The sequence below is a fragment of the Cucurbita pepo genome, chromosome 19 (genome assembly GCF_057944985.1).
Source record: "Cucurbita pepo subsp. pepo isolate OVF chromosome 19, ASM5794498v1, whole genome shotgun sequence".
Classification (NCBI taxonomy): Eukaryota; Viridiplantae; Streptophyta; class Magnoliopsida; order Cucurbitales; family Cucurbitaceae; genus Cucurbita; species Cucurbita pepo.
In genome coordinates this window covers 2041947-2066662 of record NC_141816.1, presented here as the reverse complement: position 1 = coordinate 2066662, position 24716 = coordinate 2041947, and the positions used below count along the sequence as shown (strand labels likewise).

Here is a 24716-nt window from a genome sequence, read left to right as displayed (position 1 = left end):
TGAAGCAGAACACAGAGGGTGATTAACATTATAAACTAAGACCACTTCGTTACTCAATGTTTGTGATGATATTTTTACAAACATTACATGACAACATATTACACTCATTCAAACTGAACCATACTAAAAAGATGTGTGGAGTATGAGCTAATTACAAAAATTTAGTACACAAGTTTAGGCTCAAACTCTGCAAAATCAACAGATCCAGACTCAATCGGAGGCATCAAATATGCAGCCAATATCTCAGACACCAATGCTGCAACAAGTGGGATCCTCTTCAAGTTCTTCACTACAGAACCCTCATTGGTTTCTCCAACAGCAAGCAGCTTCTCATTGATCTCAACCATCCTGTCCAGTTTCCTCTTGAACTCGGGATTCTCCACGTCTGGTACGGCTGGGAAAATTCTCGCCGTCGTGCGGTTGGTCTGCGTTTACAGAAGTAATATGAGTTTGGTTATCAAACAGTTCAGTCCTATATTGTTCATCTAACTAGGCAGATAGACATTGTTGATAAACTAGAAGAGGATGTAACAGTTTCATTGAATTTTTGTTTGAAGATCAGAATATTTCTCAGACATGGCGTATGAATGAACTATGTATCTAGATCACAAGCTTACCTCAATGATAACATGCATGTCAAATTCTTTAGTGTTAAGGCCAATTCCTTCATAGAATGCTGTTCTTTGGCAATCATTGAGATACATTGTCACATACACCTGCAAAATATTCATCAAGAGACAAAACAACATATCAAAATTTCAGAAGCAAAAGATTCATTTGACAATGATTTTATTTTTGGTTTGGTAACTTTTACAAATTAACCTTATAAAAACTACTCATAACTAAACTTTCTTTACTTGGTCTTCCACTTCTTGAAAACAAAGTAGTTTTTGAGTAAATAAGCATGGCATTGAAGAACAGATTGTCACAAAAACATTATTCTTTCCATCAGTTGCTGTCAAGTGTAGAATTATACTAAAATATTGGGAAGGACGAGTAATGGCGAATTACCGATAAGCAAAAGAAGCGGGACCAGAGCTTAGCTTTCCAATCATTGAGGAACTGAGGCTGTGCCTTGAGCAATGCAGAGAAGAAATCGCCATGCCTGTTCTCATCCTGGCACCAGTTCTCAAAGTACTTGAAAATGGGATAGCATTGGAACTCAGGGTTGGCCTTGAGATGTCTGTAAATGGTTATGTATCTCCAGTATCCAATTTTCTCAGACAAGTAAGTTGCATAGAAGATGAACTTGGGCTTGAAAAATGTGTATTTTCTAGCCTTTGTCAGGAATCCCAAGTCCAATGCCAAGTTGAAATCAGATAAACCCTTGTTCAAAAACCTGTAATTAAGTTATAAAATGAATAAACTTAAAACAATTTCACTGTAATGCTGATCTGAAATTTGGCTTTCGTATTTTTCGTGTTTATAACATTTTAGTCCTATATTTTCAAGCATTGTTTTAGTTCTGAACTCTATGTAAAAACAAACCGGTTTAGCTATTTCTTAGCAGAGACTTGGGTAACGTTATTTCTAATGAGTAGATCTTTCTACCTAGACAAATGACACATCTACTAACCAAGTATTTGGATGTCAAATGTATACATATCTATGTTCAACCCTGGAAATATTAGCATCAAAAGCTAAAATAAGTATTTATGCAAATTTTAATGACTAAAATTTAATATTTAAAAGTTGAAGAACAAAATATTTGAAAATTAAACTAACACAAGTGTTAATTTAATAACCATTTCGTTATTAAAACCTGTGCTTGTTTTGTCATAATTTCTCTAAATGAGTTCATCTTCCTTAAGAAAACATTTAATATTTAGCCAAATTCCAAAAAACAATAAAAACTTGACTTGGTTTTAGAAAACATAACATAAAAAGGAAGCTTACGGTATGGTTTAGAGGCTATAAAATATAAAATCAGTACATACCCAGCATGCCTGGCTTCATCCCTTGACATCAGGGAGAAAATCTCTGCCACCACTGGATTAGTTTTCTGGAACACAAAAAAATTAGCCAAGTGAAATAGAAGGAAGATTATTTTCCTTACACATTGCTCAAGTTTAAGTAAATATGATAGATAAAATATGATTTCATAGTGAAAATCAGCTTATGATTTGGAACCGCAGAAGCCATTCTGCAGTAGAATTCAACAATATAGAACAAACTATACAGTCAAATGACATACTATCTATTCTCTTACATGAAAACTAAAGTTTGGTTGCTGTAATACAATGTTGGTCTAACTCGAAGTCAAACTTAATTTCTGTCTCTAGATTTTTGGCTTCTTACATTTTAGAATTATCTCTATAAAACCTCCATACTTCAATTTGTTCATCACTTATTAAACAATGGTAAGATCTTAGTCAAATTTCAAAAGGAAAAAAAGATCCTTAAAGGTTGATTTTCAATTTTTTTAAATAACAAACTAGCTATAATTTTTTTTTTAAAAAAAAAGTTACAAAAGCAGATTAGAAAACCAAGAAAAAGGATAGAAATAAACCTAATTTCTAAAAGCAGAAAACCAAAAACAAAATCATTATCTACTTGAATTCTAGACAATAGCTCTATAGTCTCCACTTCATTTGTTTTGAAAACTCTTTCAACGTAAACTATGGTGTATTTTCAAGGATAAAGAACTTAAAAATACCACAATTCACAGCCACAGACCATCCTGTCAAAACAAATAGTACAGTACTTAACAAATTGTTCCGTGATTTTTAAAAAAAAATTCCACACCACTCCAAAATCAACTTCGAAAGCACAGAAACAATTCATTCTTAAAGTTCATGACCAATACCTTAAGCCTCCTTCCCAGCTCCTTGTAGAGCAGAAACCCCGAAAACTCAGCAGTGCAAGACCTCTCAAGAAACTCCACAAAGATTTGCCTGAGAGCACCTTCCATTTTATCAGCAGCTTCCTTGAACTCCTTGTTCCTCACAAAATGCGTCTGATTATAATCAGTCTTGAACTCCTGGAGCAAAGCCTCAAACTCTGCCTGGTTCAAGTTCTTGTTGATTTCAGTGTTGAAAAGAGTCTCCATCTCGTCGAAATCGGTAGTGTAGAACCTCGGCGTCAGAAGCGTCTCCTTAATCACAGCCTTGTTGGCATTCTTCGAGGGCTTCGGAGGCGATTGAGAAGTAGTTGCAGACATTTTAATGGCGGTGAATTTGGAGTAAGAGAATGGAATTGCTCTCGTTCTAGGGCTTCCGAATTCAGACCTCCTGCTACAGAACTTCGACATCGGCTTCACAAGAGCCATCTCGGCGGCGGCGGCGGCGGCCATGGAAGAGGAAGCTTCCTTGGAGGGCCTACGATGGCGGATGGGGGGAATACAGAGGAAGAATGAGAGCTCTCAGTGGAGAGTTAGAAATAGAGGCTCTGATATATGCATGTGACGATAGTGAGATAATATGTTTCATCCAATGAATTCCAAGATTTTGCTGAATGATATTGACACGTGGCGTTTCAGCATTGGTTTACCGGATTACTCTTTCGCGTTGATAATACCACGTCAGCAAATAATTTTGTGGTTCCCATTTCTTTTTATTTTTATTTTTTAAATTTTATTTGAAGCGTGTGGTTGTCATTTCACTGCGCCCACGTGGGCTTCTTTCCGGTGGTATATTCATATAGGCCGAACATTTGGGCCGAGCTATTGGGCCGAGATGTTGGGCCGATCTATTGGGCCCATTTCTATTATCTTATCTCTATCTATATCTATATAAAACAAGGTATAGATCACATGAAGGATTCTCTCCGATATTGGGACTAAGAGTGTATATGAGTTGGGTCGAGTTGATAAATCTTTAGAACCGATTCGAAATTTTCGGTTGATTGAGTTGGTAACCTGAGCATCACAACCCAACCCAACCCAACTCAAGGTTGAGTTGAGTTGGGTCGTGGGATTGTATTTTTTTTTTTTAATTGTTTAGAAAAGTTCTACTTGTTCAAATATCAAATATTTACACGTTTCAAATGTATCACTAACATGAGTTACAAACGTTAAATATTCTTAATTTTTTTAAAAAGTATGGTAGGGTTGGGTCGGGTTGACTTGACCAAAAAAATGTCAACTAGTAGCATCAAATTGAATTTTCGGTTTTTCTAACTCAATCTAAACTGAAGAAATATCTAACCTATTCCAACTTTTTACCAGTTGTGTTAGGTAGTCTGGGTTGATCACGTTATCGAGTTATATGAACACTCATAATTGGGACCAAGTGCATTTGTTATCAAATATTTGATTAAAATATAAATTTAGTTCCTATCGTCAAAATTTTAATTTTCTCTAAATTATGGAATTGAATTTATACTTTTAACCCTAAAATTTTTATTAGAATCTTAACACAAGAACGATCAAATATACGAGTAAAATTAGAACGATAAAACATACGAGTAAAATTGAAGGCTAAAAGAACGACATCGATCCTCTATCAAATACGCTCGTTGAAGGCTAAAAGAACGCCATCGATCCTCTATCAAATACGCTCGCATTTCAAATCTTTATACAATGAAATGTTGTATTTTAGGTATAAAAAAAATATATGTTACACAAATCACAATGTTGAGCTCAATAAACTATTGTAAAGGTACAAGTATTTTCAAATTCTCTTGGGACTGACTCAATTCATAGTGTAGATTTAGGACAACATCGAAATGAAGAGGAAAATGAAGCTGATTCTACACACATTACTTACAAATCATTTCCTCATGAAATCCACTCCCAAATCCCTTGTAGAGTTGATCCCTAATCAAAACAAGTCGACATCGACATCGACATCCATGCTCAATCTGTCGTTTGCTATCGTTATCATTTTGGAGGAAATATCTCCACGAGACCTGAGAAAAAAGTATGTGAATGTCATACAACATGAAAAAAGTTGATTTCGTTTGTATATTATGGTACTGAATTTTCAAAATGTTCATATGATCTAAGAACTCAACCAACCCGAACTACCCAATTGAAGATACATTTTTCTCTTTCGGTTTGGGTTGGGTCAGGCCAGTTCTCGAGTTGACATTGTTATGGTCAGGTCAACTTGACCAGCCCAAAAATAGAATTACGAGCCAACCTTACCTTACCCTATCCGACTCTTAAAATATTATGAAGATTAAGAATATTTGACGTTTGTAATCGATGTTAGTAATGCATTATGACTTGTGAATGATTTATACCTAACAACCCAACCCAAAAATATAGGGTTGGGTTGGGTAGTGACTCTATTCGGGGTGCCCAGGTCACTGACCCAACTAACCAAAAATTTTAAATTGGTTCAAAAGATTTCTTCAACCCAACTCGTGTAAGCTCCTAGCAAATTTAGGTTTAGAACACTATGAATAAACATGGTGATGTTTCATCTAACTGGGACAACGAACACGAGAAAGATTTAATAAAAAATAGAGGGTTGGGTTGAGTTGGGTTATGACTCTATTCGGGTTGCCCAGGTCACTGACCCAACCAACCTGAAATTTCGGGTTGGTCCAAAAGATTCTCTCCAACCTAACTCATGTAATCTCCTAGCAAATTTAGATTTAGAACACTATGAATAAACATGGTGGTGTTTCATCTGACCATGACAACGAACACGAGAAAGTTTTCATAAAAAGTAGAGGGTTGGGTTGGGTTGTGACTCTATTTGGGTTGCTGGGGTCACCGACCCAACCAACCCAAAATTTCGGGTTGGTCAAAAGATTTCTCCAACCCAACTCGTATAAGCTCCTAGCAAATTTAGACTTAGAACACTACGAATAAACATGACAGTGTTTCATCTGATGGGGACAACAAACACGAGAAAGTTTTCATCAAACGGGAAACATTGCAGGAGAAGCAAGAAGCAGTACCTTTGTTGTCTCCAAGAATGTTGGTGGTAATGAGATTGGATTACAGTGCTACTACTGAGTTCTCTTATCCTTCAAATCGCTTAGCATTGAATTTTGTAAGGCCCGTTCTTGCATAGAAGGGAACGCATAGGCAATATTTCGATCTACGCCATCCTTTTTCTTCAAATCATCATTGATATCAGCGTAGTCCAAATTTTGCAACATATTAGGAAGCTTCATGCTACCTTCCTTTGGAAACATCATGTCCATTTCCAAGTCAAATTTATCCTTTGATATCATGAACCCTCTCTCAGTTCCTGAAGTACTGTATTGTAGGCTCGCATCCTCGTCTTCCGCTACCCATGCTCGGAAATCAATCATCGAAGGAGGGATCTTAGACCAGAACACATCCTTCAGGTTTCCCACAAGCCCTTTCGTAAACGGATTGACCTTCTTATCGTAACGGTAACGAAAATTTTCATAGGTCGTCTGCAAAAGATCAGCAGTCATCGCAACAAAAAGATAGTTTGTTACATACAAGTATGCTTTTAGATATCACAGTCAATCCCCACAAATCGAGTTTATATTAATATTTGATTCAGTGCCAAGCATGCTTTGTCGAGTCCTTTTCGAGAAAGGTATTCCAATTTCAAAGGCAGGTGAGCCGGGTTGAGAAGGGAAGAAGTTCATCGTAGAGCACGTATTCAAATGCCAGAAAACTATCCGCGAGGGGACTCCTCTATTCTATTTTGAGAAAGGTATTTCGGCTTCAAAGGCAGGTGAGTCGGGTTGAGGAGGGAAGAAAAGAGAAGTTTAAGAGTTTATATGAGAGTCAATTCATCATGGATCACGTATTCAAATGCCAGAAAACTGTAAATACCGATGCTACGTGTAAAAATATAAAGCTCTACCTGATTGGTACACATTAGATAAATATGGAAAACCGTCAGCCCGCCTACGAACCAGACAGATACAAAGCAGTAGACGACAAGGATAACTGACAAGATGTCGCTTGAGATAACACTCCAGTAACTGCCAGTTTGTCGAACAATGGTGATCCACGAAAATGTGAAGACGTATATACACAAAATGGTAGACGTTGATATGAACATTATGAAAAATCGATAATTACGCTGCAACGAAATGAAAACAAAGAAATGGTTAATTGAAATATATTCAACCAAGCACGTTCAAGCTGCTGTTTGATGTGCTCTCACGTTCAAGTAGCAGAAAGTAATCTAGAGACACTGAAGAATGATATCAAAATCAAATGCCAAATAACTAAAGCTTCAATCTGTAACACCCAGGCCCACCGCTAGCAGATATTGTCCTCTTTGAACTTTTTCTTTCGGGCTTTCCCTCAAGGTTCTTAAAACGCATCTGCTAGAGAGAGGTTTCCACACTCTTATAGATGGTGTTTCGTTCTCCTCCCCAATGAAAGTAGGATCTCACAATCCATCCCCATTCAGAGCCGAACATCCTCGTTGATACTCGTTCCTCTCTCCAATTGATGTGGGGTCTCACAATCCACCCCCTTTGGGGTCCAGCGTCCTTGCTGGCACACCTCCTCGTGTCCACCTCCTTCGAGGCTCAGCCACCTCTCTGGCACATCGCCCAGTGTCTGGCTATGATACAATTTGTAACGGCTCAGGCTCACCGCTAGCCGATATTGTCCTCTTTGGGCTTTCTCTTTCGGGATTTCCCTCAAGGTTTTTAAAATGCGTATGCTAGAGAGAGGTTTCCACACCCTTATAAAGGGAGTTTCGTTCTCCTCCCAACCAATATGGGATCTCACACATTTAGTATGCTTTCAACAAAAGGGAATTACTGCTACAAATCATTTCAAACAAACATGTTAATATAAAATTCTTTTTTAAAGAATCAGCAAAGTTTCAATGGTTAATTCATGTAACTTACCAGCCCAATACACTGACCTACCCACGGACAGTGGTGATCGAACTTCTGAACACAATTGTTGCAGATGGAGCAATGCGAAGCCCGTGGTGGACGGTACAAAAGGCAAGTCTCACAAAACTTCACTTTCACCGAGTATCCGTTGATCGTTATATCCTTTATTCGGGGTATTTTTAAATTAGGCGTCCTGTGATTAACCCACTCCATAGAAGGGGTTGTCAAGTCTGCTTCATCTGCTTCAGGTGGCAATGAGTTTCTTGGAATGATCCCGGGATCTCGACCAGAAGTCAAGAACAGAAAAATAAAATCCTGCACAAACGACTTACCGATCAGGTTTAGTCCATATGTTCTTGCAAAGATAAATGAAACAAGGAAAATTCTGCCTATCACAAACCAAGACTGTAAGAACCAATCCTCCAATCAGTACTGGGAAGTGAAAAGCTTGATGATCATTATGGACTGCAACTAGCATTCTTATACAAAATGTTATTGCAGGACCGCCGATTAAAAATGACGTTAAGAAGAGCGACGTCCCATCTTGACCGAAAACTAATCTCCCTCCACATAAGAATTTCTAGCAGACAAAAGAATATGCATCAAAACCAGAATCATCAACTCCTTAAACAGTAAGAACTTGTAGGATACAGCAATGAACAATCCTTTCTATTATCAAACAATACATTCATTATAATAACTTCTTCCAATAACATTGAAAACTGCCAAAATATGCCTGTATATCTCATGATATTAGCAAGAGAAAGGACAAAGAACTAAATTAAGGAGAAAAACAAGAGAGACAATATATTATTTAATATAAGAAAGAAAGGTTAATGAATGCGTTTATTGAGGAAATCCCAAGATTACACTAGATATGCATTAAACTTAGATTCAAAGACTAAAAAGATCAAATGATTACAGAAAAATTAAGAGAAAAAATGGGTAGAGAGCTAACGAATGCGTTTATTGACCTCCACCAGGTAAATTACTATAACAACCCAAGTCTAAAGGCTAGCAAATATTGTCCTCAACCAGAAAAAATGGCTAGCAAATATTGTCCTCTTTGGGCATTCCCCTTCGAGCTTCACCTCAAGGTTCTAAAACGCGTCTACTAGGGAGAGGTTTCCACACCCTCGTAAGAAATGCTTCGTTCCCCTATCCAACCGATGTGGAATCTCACAACTCACTCCTCTTGGGGCCCAACGTCCTCATTGGCACACCACCTGGTGATACCATTTGTAACCGCTCAAGCCCACCGTTAGCAGATGTTGTCCTCTTTGGACTTTCCCTCAAGGTTTTAAAACGTGTCTACTAGGGAGAAGTTTTCACACCCTTATAAGGAATGTTTCGTTCCCCTCTTCAACCGATGTGGGATCTCACAATCCACTCTCCTTGGGGTCCAACGTCTTCGCTGGCACATTGCCCGAGGTCTAGCTCTAATACCATTTGTAACAACCTAAACCCACCGCAATCAGATATTGTCCGCTTTGGCCCGTTACATATCACCGTGAGGGGAAGCCCTTGAAGGGAAATCCAAAGAGGACAGTATCTGCTAAGCCCACGGCTTGTGCGTTACAATTACAGGGAACTAATTATTTAAAACAAGTTCAAACAGCTGAATTCAATGAATTGAGGATATGTCATGATCATCAAAGAAGATCCTTGTAATATATAAACATAAAACCCAACGGTTTCATAAGATTCAAAGAACTTGAAGGCATTGAGATTAAAGGGAATAGAGAAATTTACATTGTTTCCTTTCCAGACATGGTAGAGCCTCCTTTGAGTAGGTTTGTGAGGAGCAATATGAATGGCATTCGAGGGAGAGCCATCCCAGCCCGATTCTTGGTCCATTTCTAATAGAAATCTCGTTTTTCTGAGGGGAAACACAAAATCTCAGGGTGTTCGTGGTAACGATTCACGGACACCCACATTAAACAAGCAAATCTAAACAAAAAAAAAGAGAAGAAAAATCCAAAATGCTTCCAAATTTCCTCTCAATCTCCAACAGCAATAGTTCAAAATCAATCAGCCCTAGAAAAATTTGAAACCCAGATCGATCATACGATGAAATAAATAAATAAAAAATGAAAGAAACAAACAAAAAAAAAAACAAAAAAATTCTCCCCTCGTCTCCTCTCTCCCTTCTCTGATTCTTTTCTTTTCTTTTCTTTTCTTTTCTTGTTCTTCCCTTCTCTCTCTCTAACAATTCCCTTGGTTATTGCGAGGTTTTCGCCTCGCAACCCCTCATGACAGGGAGAGGGAGAGGGAGAGAGAGAGAAAAGGAGAGACAGGGAGAGGGCGAGAGATACAGAGAGAGAGAGAGAGAGGTGTAAATGAAGACAAAAGCAGAGGGCAATTTCGTTTTGATGCTTCGTCCTGCACCGCTTTCCGTTGGGATTTGGATCTTGCAACCATAACCCGCGCAAATTATTTCTTCAATATTATTTTACATTTTTAGTTACAAAAAATGGTTGTCACGTTACAATTTAATCCATTTCAAGACTTGTTCGTGTTGTTCCGGTTGGTTTCGATTGGATTGGATTGTTGACCTAAACCATCTGAACATAACTCACGGTCCGTTAGGTTGGATCAGGTTGTTGGGTTATCCTTTGTTTTAAAAATTTTATAAATATCAAATATCAAACATTCACAAGTTACAATGCATTATTAATATCGATTAAAAATGTCAAACATTCTTAATATTCGTAATAATCTTAAAGGTAAGATAGGATTGAGTTATAACCTTATTTTTGAGTTGGTCGGGTTGACTCAACATAAAGAATGTCAACTCGTGACCCGATCCAAATTTTGGATTTTCCAAAAATTCAATTCAACCCAAACTGGAAAAAAAAAATCTAACTCGAGTATTGTAGCCTAAAATACAAGTTCAATGCATTATCATTATGTTTAGTTTTTCGAGGATATAAGGCCTTTTGAATTGAGTTACGGACAAATTTTTTCTTAATTTAACATCATATGAGACATAGGCTTTTTTTTATGCTCATGTTGAAATGAGGTACGAGCATATGAACTGTAATCACAAGAGAATGAGTAAATATCAATTATCGTTGAATAATGTTCATATTGTCATGATTCTGAGATTCAAACCTTGAACATTTTAGTCAAACTTATAATACTTTAACGGTTAAGTTGTGCATAAGTTCGAGAGTTGGGCGGTTTTCGTAAAAGAAGATGATCAGCCACACTGGGACTGAGACACGGCCCAGACTCCTAATATATATATATTTATAAAATTATGTTTAAATTATAATAATTTATTTATTTATTTATTTATTTATTTAAACAACGTGAGAATTTGAACTTTGATATTTTGAAAAAAAAAATGTCTTCAGTTAAGCGGTAAATTACAATTTCTTTTTATTAACTTAATAATATCATATAACATTTTAGTCGTGGTTATAAAATTTTAATCAGTAGAATTATACTTAGATTGTTGTGCTATATATTAATGATAGCTTATCATTATTTTTTAACTCATGAAAGATTAGTTATTGAAGACAATTGGACAATTAGATAAACAAAATTGGTTTGTCCGGTTATAATATTTAGTAATTGTTCTGTGTATTTTTATTCGATGAATGTTTTAGAGGTGATTATATGACTCGATAATCCAACCAACTAAGACTATCTAATCTAATCTATAAAAGTTAGGTTGGGTTAGATTTTTTTTTTCGATTTTAGTTGGATTTCTGAAAAATTCGGATCGGTTTGTGGGTTGACATTTTTTTTGTTCTCGAAAATAGGGTTACAGTCCAACCTTACCCTACTTTTAAAAAAATTAAGAATATTTAACGTTTGTGACCGTGATGTATTGTGAGTTGTGAATGCTTGATATATAAATTTTATGAGATTTTAGTTATAATGTAACATTATTGTGGGGGTGGGTGAGTAGAATTTTTAAAAATAATTATATGAAAAAAAAGAACCACCCTAAGACCCAATCCAACCTGATCTAAAAATAAAGGGTTGAGTTGAGTTGTGAACTCTATTCAAGTTGCTCAGGGTCACCAACTCAACCAAATCCAAGACGGTTCATGCACACCCAAATTCAACCAAACCCAAGACAGTTCATGCACACCCTTGGTTTAAAATTAGAAGTTCGAGTTTGTTTAGTATGGAGATAGAGTTGGTCGAGTTGTGTAGCCTAAATTAGGCTGCCAATTCTAATTGCAAACATGATACCATAATAATTGAGAGAATAAGATGTTATCGAGACATTTATATATTGAGAGAGATTTAGAGAGACACTTTAAAAATCGATACACTTTATAAAAAATCTAATTCAAGATCATTAACTCCAACGATTACTTCATTTTTCAAGTACAAGGGAGAGTATTCAAATTTCTCACTATGATTCATACATTAATTGATCAAAAGTCAATTAATCAATTCAATAATGCTCAAAAGATTTCCTTTAAATGTGTAGTGACATATCATGTACAATTTAGGTTACGTGCACCATGACCAAATCGAACAACCTCATCGCGATGGATATTCATCAAACATTCAATTTGACCACACAAAATCAAAATGAGTAGAGGCTTAGAAAGCTACACCCTCATATATCACAACATATGAATCATCTCATCTTCATAAGATCCAAGTAACTAAGTAATGTTTTCATCTTCACAATTTCATAATCAATACACAAACTTTTTAACCAGAAACCAAAACAGATCATAAATTTTAAAGAATTCCCCTTCAGGATGGAAATTGGAGAAGATAATCAAGTGGGTATTCGATATAATCTACAACAGGACAATGAACAATGAACAATGAACAATGAACAATGAACAGAAACCTGTCATTTTCTTTGCACATTCAAGAAGAGCATCCATCGCAAGTGCTAATAGGCATAATAATCTATCTAATTCACATGGACAAGATGGCAGCTACATCATAAACACAACTACAATATCTACCTTCTCAAGGCAAAAACAAATGAGCAGCTACATCCTTCTTAATATGTATGTTACACCTTACAACAAGAGGGGGAAATTTCGGGCATCCACGAGAGAGCTTGGTCGATACTGCTGCAACGACGAGACTACAAACCAAGTGCCTCGAGGTTGCATATTCTGAAGTGTCTGTTATTTCTTGATTTCATCTGGGCATCAAAGAGTGTCATAAGGCACGGTGACGAAAGACAAAACAAACTCGATTTTCCATTTGGTACATCAAACATTGCTAGCTATATTTGACTAATTTCAATCTCCAAACCATCATCACCCTACCAATTTCGGAGTGACTCACACCCAAGGCAACTACAGACTCGAACCTAGAACCTTGAGGGTATTTCTAGATATCCAAGCGCTAACTACCGGAGTTGCGCTGAATAGACCCCATCATTTCAGTGAAATGTTCAATCCAAGACAGATTAAATCCAAAACATAGCATTGCTATCTACAAGAACAAGGAATGACATTGAGGCAAGCAAAGCATAAAAAAATAAACAAGGAATTAATAAATCATTCTGAACCTACAAGTCGCCATGGCGCCATGGCTGCCGCAGGCGGAGCCAGTTGTGGTAGCCATGGCGACTGCCCCTGCCACATCAAAGCCAGTAGTGGTGACGTCAAAGAAGATGAGAAGAGGATTTAGAAGCCATGGAGAAGAAAGAATAGGAAACCAAAGGAGCTTCGATACCATGGGAATATTTGCTAAAGTCACCGCATCTAAATGGTGGTGAAAGTTCTCTGTTTATAATCATTTACGGAATCAAATAATTTACAAAGGAAATGGAAAGAGCAATAAATAGATACAAGATATTTGCCTATAATAAAATGTCAAATATGATACCTATGGTAAACTGTAATGAAGGGCTAAATATCTTGTATCATACAAGATATTTGCCTATAATAAAGACGCAAATATGATACCTATGTTAAACCATAATGGAAGGCTAAATCTCTTGTATCCATTTATTGCTCTTTCCATTTGTTTTATAATTTACTTGATTCCGTAAATGATTATAAATAAAGAACTTTCACCACCATTTAGGTGCGGTGGTTTTAGCAAATATTCTCACTAATCCCCTAACAACACGTAAGTTTGCCCAAGCTAACTCAACAAACCAAGTAAAATATAACTTTAGCTGCCCCTCCCCCATTTAAAAGGTTCAAGCAAATTGTTACTACAAATCGTATGTCAGCCTTCGTTTAACATTTACATAATTCAATAATATAAAGACAAAAGAGGGAACGGGCAAGAAATCAGTCAATACATCCACAAGCAAGTAGCAAATTATGAGTTGAGAGCTCTAACCTCATTTCAAGAAGCACAAGCCAAGCGATTCCTCCCTGCTCAAATACATCTTTCGACAAAGCACTAACAAAAATAGCCTCGGCATTTTAAGGACTCACATAGGCAATCGATCTTCCTTCCATTAGCAGTTTCAGGTGGAACAATTCCATAATCATACGTCAACTCCATCATGGGAGGTACATGCCTGATTGCATGAAAAGCAATATGGACATCATGCTCACTCTTATTTTCCCGTAAAATTGGCTTCCAGTATACATTTGGAGAGCAACTATGGTTCATAAAACGAGCAACATTGCCAACATTTTTTGCACTAATAACTAGAGGAAATGGAAGTCTTGGAGGCCCATCAGAATCACCAGACAAAACTTCAAGGTTTGGACAGGATCGTTTAGCATCAAAGACGTAACTGTCTTCATTGTCCCCAACTGAGTCCTTTTCCTTCGAACTATCGATCACTTCCCCAGCATATTGGCAAATATATGCTCCAGCCCGAATGGGATCCCAAGACCTAAGCCCCCAGCCTTTACCTTTAGTTCTGAATACCTCCAGACGAAATTTGAGACCCCCTTGGGACACACGATTCCTGCAATTGGGAGGGCATTGACATGAGGCGCCACATTCATATATCATAGATTGCTGACTCGCAAGAACCCCATTAGAACTATAGGGGAGATATCCACCATTTTTCTGCATGCAAGGGCAATTGAGATTGCCTGGAAGGCATCCACTAATACAGTTACAGCCAGCTGAAGGCTCTGTAGAGCATACAGGTTTTAAATATTTGAGACCAGCATAATACGTAAAATATGCAGGGCCCTTCTCATCGTCAACATCATTCACAAGTGAAACAGGAAGACTTTCTGCACCAGAAGCCAGATCTGGTATTATAACCCCAATTCGGGATGCATTCCCATCCTTCCATTGTTGGACTAATTTCCAAGTCAAGAATGCTTCCCGCTGTCCAGGTAATCGCACCAGTTTGTATTTAAATACATTGCAGCCGGATTTCCCTTTCTCTACCCAAGACTCTTGGATTTTATAAAGACCATCATAAACATAGATCTTCCCTGTTGGGTTACTAAAATCTCTTACCCCTCGAACTACTCTAACCTCATTTCCACGATGCAAGCTCTTCTCTAATGCAAGATTACCCCTTTCAAGCTTTTGATCTGTTGATTCCTTATCTTTTCTGTTCACTCCACCCTGGCCACTGTAGATTAACACATCTGCATCATTTGTATCATCCTCATACCCACCAGATGAGACAATGCTTACTGCAACTGGTTCTTCATCTTGACTGACCTTTAAACCCATGTAATCAATCCCAGCCATGGATGGAGCATGCAACCCAACCAGGCATAATTCCATCCTGAAAAAGAAGATATCACCAATTTCCACACCAGGAACAGTTCCAACTCTTTTATTGCTATTTGTTCGAACCCCTTTGGTCATCAGAAATGCACCTGCTTTAAGATCTGGACGCCTTATATTTCCAGGAGTTGATTCCTTTGACTCTTCAACTTGTGAAATCTTCCTCCTTAGCAGATCAAATACCATGAGTACACATGAAACTGCTTCAATGTTACCATGAGCTTGTCTATTTGAATCTAACACCGAAAGGTTGTATGTTGAAACCATATCATTAAGCATTGCATCAATATCAACATCTGACATAAAATTAATGTCCTGACCATTCCTTGTCTTCTTCTTCGACTTATTCTTCCTCCCTGCTTTACTGGAATCTTCTCCATCATTAGCGCCTATGCCATAATATTGAGAATTATCATTTTGACCATCACTATATCCATCTTGTAACTGGACACGACGTCTGGAATTTTTTCTAGAGGAGCCAGTATTTTGTGCTGAAGTACCCTCAGTTGGTGTCCTGAATGAAGATATAGGAACGGCAGTTGATATAGGACTATTAAGGCCAAAAGATGCATTAGTATTTGTTGTTCCACCCGGTGTTTGTTGACTTTGTTCATTTGGTGAAAAGAAGAAGGGATAGAATGGAGCAACCCCCGGTGGAAAAGGACCAGAAGGCCCAGCACATACAAATGGGGCAGCACCTTGAGGAGTTGAAAAAGATGACACATTTGACGCTGATGGGAATACCGGAACTAGTTGACGCAATGGTCTTACATTCAATACCTTAGATTTGTCTAATGACCCAGCAACGGGAATCGGATCCTGACCTAGAGGTTGTTCCATTGAAACTCTCTCAAGCTACAGAAATAAAATCTCTTACAAACAGAAGCTTCCACAGTAAAACTCTCTGTACAGTAGTTCCAAAAATACAAACTAAAAGGAACAATTCCCAATCAAAAGCTTTCTGGATATCATTCTCCCAAAATATCCTCCCTGTAGTCGATGAGCATAATTAAATAGCTTGAAATCTGAAAAACCCCAATAAACAATTACTATGCAGCAAATAGAAGATAGGCAAGCCCAGTCCCACTAGAGTAATGAAAATTACATTTTTGAAAGAAGGTTGTATTACTCAGCAATTGTATAGCTTATTTACTTACCAATGCGAGAGAATTAATATAGAAGAAGCTGAGTTTGAATAAACGATCTCAAATCAATCTATATCGAAAATAAGAGGAGAAAAAGGTTCCCGCAACATTCAAGTGAAAATCAGTATTTTAGGGTTGACTTGACTCTGATCATTCAGCTAAGGAGAAGTTCCAAACTGTTCTCGGCAGGTTTTAACTTGAAAAACAAGGCCAAAACCTTTAGATAAATTCTTCTGTAGCATAGCCAAGCTCTTAGCCCACAAAACTTTTGTAATTATTCTTCAGCTCCAAACGGTCAGAATCATTTTGAAACCCCTTTACAGCTGGGATTTCCTCGTATTTTTCCTTCAACAACAAACCAAAAGGAACAAGCAAGCTTTTAGCTACTTGACACTAACAAGAGAAAAAGAAAAATAAAAACGCAAAAAAGAGAAATCAAGAAACAGCTCCACTTTCTTTTATTCCAGTCAATCAAGAAACAGCTCTTCTTCCTAACAAACAAGCAAAAAGAAACACAAAAACAAAAGAAAAAGGTGATCCAAGTAACCCAAAATCAGAATGAAACCAGAAGAGAGTGAAAACCCTACTTTTGAAACAGAGAAAACATGGAAATTCGGTCAGATCAAAGCCAAAAATGCGAAACAATTCAAAGATCAAAGGAAAAGAAGAAACGAGAATCTAGAGCCCATAAGATGAAACAAATCTCAAAATCTTACCTAATTCGCGGAGGTTTTTACGTGCTGCAAATCTCCAAAAACCCTCCGTTTGAACATGCGGAGAGTCCCTCTTTTTGTCCTCGACGGAGTTCTTCTTCTTTTTTTTTTTTTTTTTTTTTAGTTCGAGCTTTTCTATCCCAAGCAAAAATATTTTTCGGGTTTTATTTATTTTGTTTGGATTTTTCACAGCCGTTGGATGATTTAGTACTGGGACGCAATCGGACGGTTGGAATATGTTTTCCGAAGCATAATTGGCGGGCCCCACCCCACAAACGACAAAAAAGTAATGAGTGTACGACGTGTCGTGATCTGGTATGATTTAAAACGTGAGATTGACCGTACCTGATCGGTAGCTTGGTCAGGGATCTAACCCGTACCTGGGCCGAAACTGTTCGGCCCATTACATTTTAGCCACGTGTACACTTCTTTTCTTTTTTCCTTTCGAGCTGAAATTACAAAGGTTAAAATACCACTTTACCCTTTCCACTTTTATTACTTTTTTTATTTTCTTTTATATATTTTCAAAAGTTTAAATTTAATTTTTATACTATCAATAAATTTTTTAAAAAGAATTAAAATCTCTTTGAAGTTAATTTTTTAATTTTTATGCAAGAAAATAGGTTAATAAGGAATCGTAGCTACCAGTAAGATTCAGAGTACCTTCGAATATCTTAAGTTAAGAGATTCAAAGCACCTTGTTGATTGAATATCTTAAGGTAAGAATGCTTGTTTGAGATATGAATCCCTCTACAAACAAGATCGATCATGTCTAGTTTAAATGATTCTCAATATGTAATCTAAACTATATAAAATTGCAAAAAAAAAAACTTAGTCATCGACTACAGAAAAAGGTAAGAGTGATTCTCTGGTACTTGTTCACACAACGTCCTATCTGTTTTTCCTTTCCTTTCCTTCATTCCTGAACGGGAGGTTTTCGAAGGTGTGGGGGGAAGTGGTTGAGGTGTGTGAATCGTGGCGCTTGCGAGAAATCTCGAGATTTCCGGTGAGTGTCGATTTCTAGACTTTTTCTTCTTCTTCAATCCGTTACATATTCATTACCAGAATGTGATGATATCCATGGAATTCCATGGCTAACTCAGGATACTCAATAAACATCAAATTCAAACAATTCATAAAAGAATTCAACAAAACTTTTACGTACAGATTTAAACAAAGGATAAAAGAAAGGAAAAAACCACCTTTTTTTTCTCCCTCAAACTTCAAATTCTCAAAGGAAACTTGTAAAATTTCAAGAACTCAAGCCACAACTCACTTTCAAAACATTGCACAGCAAGAACACAACAGGATAAGGCAACCAAACTGGAAAACGAATCCAAACAAGAAAAATGAAAATCCTGAAATAAGAAGGAAAACCTCCAAATTACCTCAATCCAGACTTGGCCTTCTTTCTAGTCTTTGGTTTTGGTAGCAGTCACGTTTCGATCTACTGGGTTACCAGCATCGACTTCGGTTTTTCGGCATCCGTCGTGCTTGGTGGGGCAATTGCAATAATAGAATCTGCTCCGGCTTGTTCGGATTCCTTTGATGGATCATTTGACACAGAACTTGTTGGAAGTTCACTCATGGTTTTCCCTGAGACTTGCATCAATGCAACATGATTGTCTCCTGGAGATTTTGCTTTGACGGCTTCAAAATCTGAACTCGTTTCGGGTTTGGCTTCGTTTTTAGTTTCAGTAGGATTGGAACTAGAATTCGGTTCAGTTTCTGCGGGTTCGGAACTAGAACTTGATTCAACTATGTTATTCTCTGATACTTGTGCCAAAGCAGCAACATGAATATCTCCAAGAGATCTTGCTTCAACGACTTCCAAATTTAAACTTGTTTCGGATATGGCTCCTTTCTTGAGTTGGCTTTCGGTAGCACTCGGAAGAACGACGTCCTCCACGTCTACTCCTTCATGGAGTTGCCTTAAAGCTAAGTTCATATCATCAAGAGTTCTTGCTTCGAGAATTGGTATATCTGATTTAGCTTCGGTTGGTCTCTCTGCTTGAGCTTCCTCTGGTGTTACCTTTTCGTTACGGACTGGTTCTCCGACTTCATTGACGCTGAAATCCCCAACTTCGTCCAATTCTAATAGCAACCCTTCATCAATATCTGCTATTTCATCGACCTCTTCCCTTATCGTCTTTTCCGAAAAATGAGAATCATATACTTCTGTTGGATAGTCCAAATGCTTTGTGACCTCCCCATGATCCTCAAATACAACTTGATCAACAATGCCATCTTTTTTATCCCTTGCAGCATAGGGTGGTCTGAAGTCGTGGTCGGATGAAGATGATGAGGAATCAGATGCTACAAGAGACAGAGCTGTTGAAATGTCTTGATGAACTTTTGGTGCTACGTTTTCAGAGTTTACTTCAGCAGCAGAATCCGTCGATAAAGACCCTCGTTCCTGCAAAATATCAGCTTGATATCGTCATTTTAAATCACTAAATTCATCTTACAATTATCTTTCCTTATAAATCCTAAAAGAGTCGTCATACACCAGGCGATGTGCGAGCGAGTAGGATGAGCACTGAAAGGGGGTGGACACGAGGCAGTGTGCCAGCAAGAACACTGGCCCCGAAGGGAGGGTGGATTGGGAGGTCCCACATCGATTGAAGAAGGGAACGAGTGCCAGCAAGGACACCGGACCCCGAATGGGGGTGGGTTGTGAGATCTCACATTGGTTGGAGGGGGGAACGAAACATTTTTTATAAGAACGTGGAAACCTCTCCCTAATGGATGCGTTTTAAAACCTTGAGGGAAAGCTCAAAGAGGACAATACTTGCTAGCGGTAGGCTTGAGCTATTACAAATGGTACCAGCGTCAGTCCGTTGTGAGGCACTGGTCTGAGTAGTGCTAGACCCTTCCCATAGTAGACGCGTTTTAAAACCATGAGGGAAAGTCCGGAAGGGAAAGTCCAAAAAGGACAATATCTGCTAGCGTGGGCTGTTATATATTCAGATAAGCTAAAATGGAAAGTTGCAGTGGTATGTTTGATCTAATGAACACCAGACCATGCAAACAGGATTATCCACAGGCCGCAGCAAATATAATAATTCTTTCATATGTTTGGAACTTTTCAAGATCATTGTCGTAATCGAAAGAAGAGAACTGTCAACTTAAAAAAAAGTATGCAATTGATTACCTCAAAACCATCGCGGTGACCAATAACAGGTTCAACCATTGGCTTGTCTGACCATGACTGCTCGAATTGAGTAACAGACGACATAACTTCGCGAGTCACATTCGGAGAACTAGAACCTGAAGAGGCAATTTTAATATCCAGATCTTGCAGGGCACTCTCTTTGTGTGATTCGACACTCAAGGCCCGAACAAAATCTTGTTCAAACCTAACATCTTCTTTCTCATTCATTGAACACTCCTCCACTTGCTCCAATTCAGATGGAAATGTTGAACTTGATGATATCAATAAGACTTGTTCTTCCATCGCTGTAGGTTTATTTTGTTCCTGCGATACAAGAATAGTTGCATTGGTAGTCAAATGGTCATGAGAAGTAGCTATCGGATCTGCCATCCCAACCAAGTGATCGAGGTCCACATGACTCGTTGTGTTGGTAGCCAAATGAACTGTAACTTCGGAATCTTCTCTCGACTCTTGTTCATTTTTATCAACTGCATCTAACTCTGAGGAGGCATCATGCATATCTTTCAAACTGGAAGTGGCATCCTGTTCGATTTCGGAATGTACCTCGGAGTCCTTACCTGAAAAGGGGCCACGTGCGTCAGCAAAACAGGGAATTTCTACATACATATCAGAAGAAATAGGCAAAAAAGAGAACTTGCCTTCCGCTGAAGGGCTCGAATCATAAAGAGACTCCTTATTGTGATTGTCATCCAGCACGTCACAGGCAATCTTGAAGTTTGCATCTTCTTCAAGGGCAGTCGGCAATGATGTGCTAGTAGTCTCGACACTAGATTCCTTTACACGAGAGCTACTCGTTCTCGCCTCATCTTTTTTTGCCTGAGATGGTGTTTCATTTACTTCTTCTATTAATGAAGACAGGCTAGAATTGCTGCTGTAATCTGTTTCAATTAATAAACTTTTGGAGTGAATTTCAGTAGCATTAATCTCCACTGGGGTATCCACAGCTCCAGTTTCCGATGATCCAGATTGGCTTTCGAAACGACTCTCGGTAGATCCCAAAGTTATCTCGATCACTTCATGATGAACATCTCTATGTTCTTGTATGTAATCTTCAGAGCCGATATCCTCCCACGACCCATTTCCAAGCTCACTGGCCATTGGGTCAAGGTAGGAAACTGCTGTTGTCTCCAGAAAAGATTGTGATTCATCAGGCTTCTTGTCATCCTGATCTGCAATGGAACTCATTGATTCAGTATCAGAAACAGAACTCAATTTTGATTCACTGACTTCACTGAATTGTCTTTCTAATCGAGCGTAGCTCGTTCCTTCGGCAGCTGTTTTTTCGGGTATGAAATACGGTTTCCATCTAATATTTTGCTGCTCTAGATTGGGAACTGCAAAGCTGGAATCGCCCACGCTGAAACTTTCATGTCTTCGGAATATATCTTTATGTTCAAAATCGTCACTCTTGAGGTCTGGTTTTTCTTCGTTCGGGTCATATGGGAGATCAAACGGGTTACGTCTTGGCAATAAAATGGATGGAGCAGATCCGGGAATTGGTGGTAATCCCATATTGTTATATGAATCATAAGGGAGATCGAACGGGTTGCGTTTAGCTGTAGATATGGGTGGTACGTTTACAGGAATATCGAAACCATCCAAGTCTATCAAATTCTTCACAGCCAACATTCTCACGTTGTTTCTTGCTTTTCTCCTTGCTATGAGATTCTCCAAACGCTGATTCCTTTCTAGCTCTAAACTTCCCAAATCCATAAGATTCTTTTGATCATCCTCAGTCCACTTGATAGCGGATTTGCTCTCATCCTCTTTCTCTTCATCAATCCCCTCGTCGTCGTCGTCGTCATTGTCGTCATGCTCAACAGCACTGCCTTCTTCTCCCTGGTTTTCAGCCTCATCATCCGATATCACACATTCACCGTCACTTTTACGAGACTGTTCTGAAGAAGCATCAGACTCCTCATTCAACCGATGTGCAGGTAGCAGAGTTTCCAAGTCCAAGAGCGGGTGTAACTCATCCAGCAACGGCATGATATCAGCCATTGAGGCATCGGGTGAGGAACTTTCCGCTCTATCAGACTCAGAACCCGAAGAACCATAATCATTTTCATCACTATCATCTTTATCATTAAGTAATAAGTTCAGATTATCTCCTTTATGAACAGGTTCTATTGAGATGTTTCGATCTTCGACTTCAATAATCTCATTTCTTAAGCTTTCGGCCGCCAAAAGCTGATCCTCAACAGCTTTTTCACCATCCGTTGCCGAACTTTTATTATCGAAATCCCTTTCGAAAATTTCTCTCCTCTCCTCCAACTCCAAACCAATAGGCAATTCCCTCTCTTCACCCTTCTTTAACTCCTCAACTTCGTTCTTCCCGAACTTCTCAGCTTCGTTCTTCCCGAACTTCTCAACTTCATTCTTCCCGAACTTCTCAACTTCGTTCTTCCCAAACTCCTCAACTTTGTTTTTCTCGAACTCCTCAACTCCTCCCCTCTTGAATTGAATTTCGTAATTGCGCTCGTGGATCACCGGAACAAAGTCAAGAAAATCAGCATGTTCATCAAGCGTACTTGTTTTCCTATCTTCATCAGAACTTTCCACATAAGAATTCCCTACTTTAATTCCATCAAGTCTCTCTACAGTAAAACTATCATCCTCCTTAGTAAGAACAGTAGCATTATCCAAAATTCCAGATTTCAAAGAAGCTACCTCCTCCGTTTCGATTTCAGGAATATTAGGTTTCCCAAAACTCAGAAGAGTTCCAAGAAGAACAGCCGTGCAAATCAAAACAGGGGACGCAGACACCAAAATGGAAAACAAAAAAGGACATGATCTATACAGAAGAATCAAAAGACACAGCAAACCAAAGAGAAATGGATAATTACGAACTGATCGGCAGTAAATTCTAATCGAAACGACTACAAATTTCCTAACACGAAAACCAATTTCCATATCTATCTCCCCGTTGTTATCGCACGCTTCTATCGCAATCAATAATATCTGCCAGATTAAGCGAAAAGCACAAAATTAACAAAATCAAGCTAAAAAAACGCTAGAACAAACAAGACAAACCCCGATTCTGAAATCAAACGAAAAACTAAGATTAATCCAATACCTGAAACGAGGAATCGGAGAGAGAAAACGAAATTGGAGAAGAAAGCAGATAGAATGCGGTATGGCTATGGCGCTGCTGGGCTTTGGCCGCTTTCTGTTTTGATGGAAATTGTCAGCAAAGCCAACTCCGCCATTAGGATTAGAGAAAAACAGAGAGACAGAATTGATATTCTTTGTCCATTTCGTTATTTTCCATTAAAAACCAAATTTTCTTTTTCTTTTTACACTAATTATTTTCCATTAAAATACGTTTTTTTATTCATAATTTTTTATTTTTTTTAAGAATCTAATATATACGAGTTGGGTCTGAGAATCTTTGATAGAAACCTGGAAGTTCAGATTAATTGGATGGATGATCCGAACAATCTAAATAGAGTTCGCAACCCGACCAAACTTAACCTAATAAGGTTAGGTTAATAATTAAAATTCGGTTGGATTGAGCTCTCAAATTTTTTATTTTTTATTTTTTTATAATTATTTTAAAAAAATCATACTTATCTACGTGTTATATTAATAATTAAAATGTCATTAAATTCAAATATTAAATATTGACGGTTTAGTGTATCACTAATTTGGTTATAAAGATTTCTTTGATAAACATTAGCCATTTGTGTTGGCTTAGACCCAAGTCGAGCAGGCTAAGGCAAGTTTAGCAAGTTGAGTGGGTCGACTTAACCACGACTAGAAATTGAGGCCTAATCTTTTTTTTTTTTTTTTTTTTTTTTTTTTCTCGCGATATTGTGCCAATTTTAGTTTTGAACTACCAAAAAAAGGCGGATGCTCCAGTAGGTAAGGCGATTTATGTTGAACACAACTTTCTGTGAGAAACACTCGCACACTTTATTAAAACCAATCGAGAAGAGATTTACAAGACACTAATACTACTGCTTTTTTTTATTGTTTTTGGATTTCTTAGATGAATAACCTATTATACCAGAGTATACGCAATCTAATACCTAACAAATCTAAATCTAGACCTAACAAATCTGAATATTTTTCCTAAGATATCTAGATCTCTTCCCCTAAAATCTCTACTAAAATAAATATACTGCTCGTACAATAATTGGGTTTGACTCTATTGAGCTAGTGATGATATTTCAACCATTTATAAGGAATATCTCAACTATTCCCAAGACTGAAAATATGAATAATGAAACACGGAATCCTCATAGTAGGCTGGACCAACATCCAGCCGAGAGAGGGCGCTCC

At 37.9% G+C, this 24716-nt stretch overlaps 4 protein-coding genes across 8 annotated transcripts; all 4 read right to left on the bottom strand.

Moving 5' to 3' along the window:
* LOC111781371 (magnesium-protoporphyrin IX monomethyl ester [oxidative] cyclase, chloroplastic) lies at nt 1-3323 on the bottom strand. Its single transcript, XM_023661924.2, has 5 exons — nt 2807-3323; nt 1938-2002; nt 1012-1339; nt 618-716; nt 1-425 (listed from the first exon to the last, which is right to left on the bottom strand). The coding sequence occupies exons 1-5, from the start codon at nt 3290-3292 to the stop codon at nt 162-164; spliced, it is 1242 nt and encodes a 413-aa protein (XP_023517692.2). The 5' UTR covers nt 3293-3323; the 3' UTR covers nt 1-161.
* A 1160-nt stretch (nt 3324-4483) lies between these two features.
* Nucleotides 4484-10147, bottom strand: LOC111782192 (DHHC-type zinc finger family protein). Of its 3 annotated transcripts, none has more exons than XM_023663012.2 (6): nt 9490-10140; nt 8138-8317; nt 7747-8052; nt 6741-6962; nt 5851-6279; nt 4484-4848 (listed from the first exon to the last, which is right to left on the bottom strand). In XM_023663012.2, exons 1-5 carry the CDS (start codon nt 9592-9594, stop codon nt 5902-5904), a joined length of 1191 nt encoding a protein of 396 aa, XP_023518780.2. In that variant the 5' UTR covers nt 9595-10140; the 3' UTR covers nt 4484-4848; nt 5851-5901. The 3 variants fall into 3 exon arrangements, with proteins under 3 accessions (XP_023518780.2, XP_023518779.2, XP_086976451.1); XM_023663011.2 differs by having other exon boundaries at nt 5851-6318; nt 9490-10135; XM_087120325.1 differs by lacking the exon at nt 8138-8317 and having other exon boundaries at nt 5851-6318; nt 9490-10147.
* A 2400-nt stretch (nt 10148-12547) lies between these two features.
* On the bottom strand, nt 12548-17406 carry LOC111781305 (histone-lysine N-methyltransferase, H3 lysine-9 specific SUVH1). 3 transcript variants are annotated; one of them, XR_015414514.1, is made up of 4 exons: nt 17261-17406; nt 16557-16889; nt 14029-16424; nt 12548-12871 (listed from the first exon to the last, which is right to left on the bottom strand). XR_015414514.1 is itself a non-coding variant. In XM_087120198.1 (3 exons), exon 3 carries the CDS (start codon nt 16237-16239, stop codon nt 14092-14094), a length of 2148 nt encoding a protein of 715 aa, XP_086976324.1. In that variant the 5' UTR covers nt 16240-16424; nt 16557-16889; nt 17261-17406; the 3' UTR covers nt 14025-14091. The 3 variants fall into 3 exon arrangements, 1 of the variants encoding a protein (XP_086976324.1); XR_015414515.1 differs by having other exon boundaries at nt 14029-16389; XM_087120198.1 differs by lacking the exon at nt 12548-12871 and having other exon boundaries at nt 14025-16424.
* A 956-nt stretch (nt 17407-18362) lies between these two features.
* On the bottom strand, nt 18363-23682 carry LOC111781375 (cardiomyopathy-associated protein). Its single transcript, XM_023661929.2, has 4 exons — nt 23509-23682; nt 21071-23393; nt 20412-20989; nt 18363-19673 (listed from the first exon to the last, which is right to left on the bottom strand). The coding sequence occupies exons 2-4, from the start codon at nt 23343-23345 to the stop codon at nt 18705-18707; spliced, it is 3822 nt and encodes a 1273-aa protein (XP_023517697.2). The 5' UTR covers nt 23346-23393; nt 23509-23682; the 3' UTR covers nt 18363-18704.
* Nucleotides 23683-24716: the final 1034 nt, after the last annotated feature.

Coding starts and splice junctions, on each gene's coding strand:
- LOC111781375 (XM_023661929.2), bottom strand. CDS start 23,345: ATGGAAATTGGTTTTCGTGTTAGGAAATTTGTAGTCGTTTCGATTAGA. Junction 20,990..21,070: donor TTCGAGCCCTTCAGCGGAAG/GCAAGTTCTCTT, acceptor GCCCCTTTTCAG/GTAAGGACTCCGAGGTACAT. Junction 19,674..20,411: donor GTCACCGCGATGGTTTTGAG/GTAATCAATTGC, acceptor GATATTTTGCAG/GAACGAGGGTCTTTATCGAC.
- LOC111781371 (XM_023661924.2), bottom strand. CDS start 3,292: ATGGCCGCCGCCGCCGCCGCCGAGATGGCTCTTGTGAAGCCGATGTCG. Junction 1,340..1,937: donor GATGAAGCCAGGCATGCTGG/GTATGTACTGAT, acceptor ACTTAATTACAG/GTTTTTGAACAAGGGTTTAT. Junction 426..617: donor ACATGCATGTTATCATTGAG/GTAAGCTTGTGA, acceptor CTGTAAACGCAG/ACCAACCGCACGACGGCGAG.
- LOC111782192 (XM_023663011.2), bottom strand. CDS start 9,594: ATGGACCAAGAATCGGGCTGGGATGGCTCTCCCTCGAATGCCATTCAT. Junction 8,053..8,137: donor GATTGGTTCTTACAGTCTTG/GTTTGTGATAGG, acceptor TCGTTTGTGCAG/GATTTTATTTTTCTGTTCTT. Junction 6,963..7,746: donor TAGGTCAGTGTATTGGGCTG/GTAAGTTACATG, acceptor ATTTCGTTGCAG/CGTAATTATCGATTTTTCAT.
- LOC111781305 (XM_087120198.1), bottom strand. CDS start 16,239: ATGGAACAACCTCTAGGTCAGGATCCGATTCCCGTTGCTGGGTCATTA.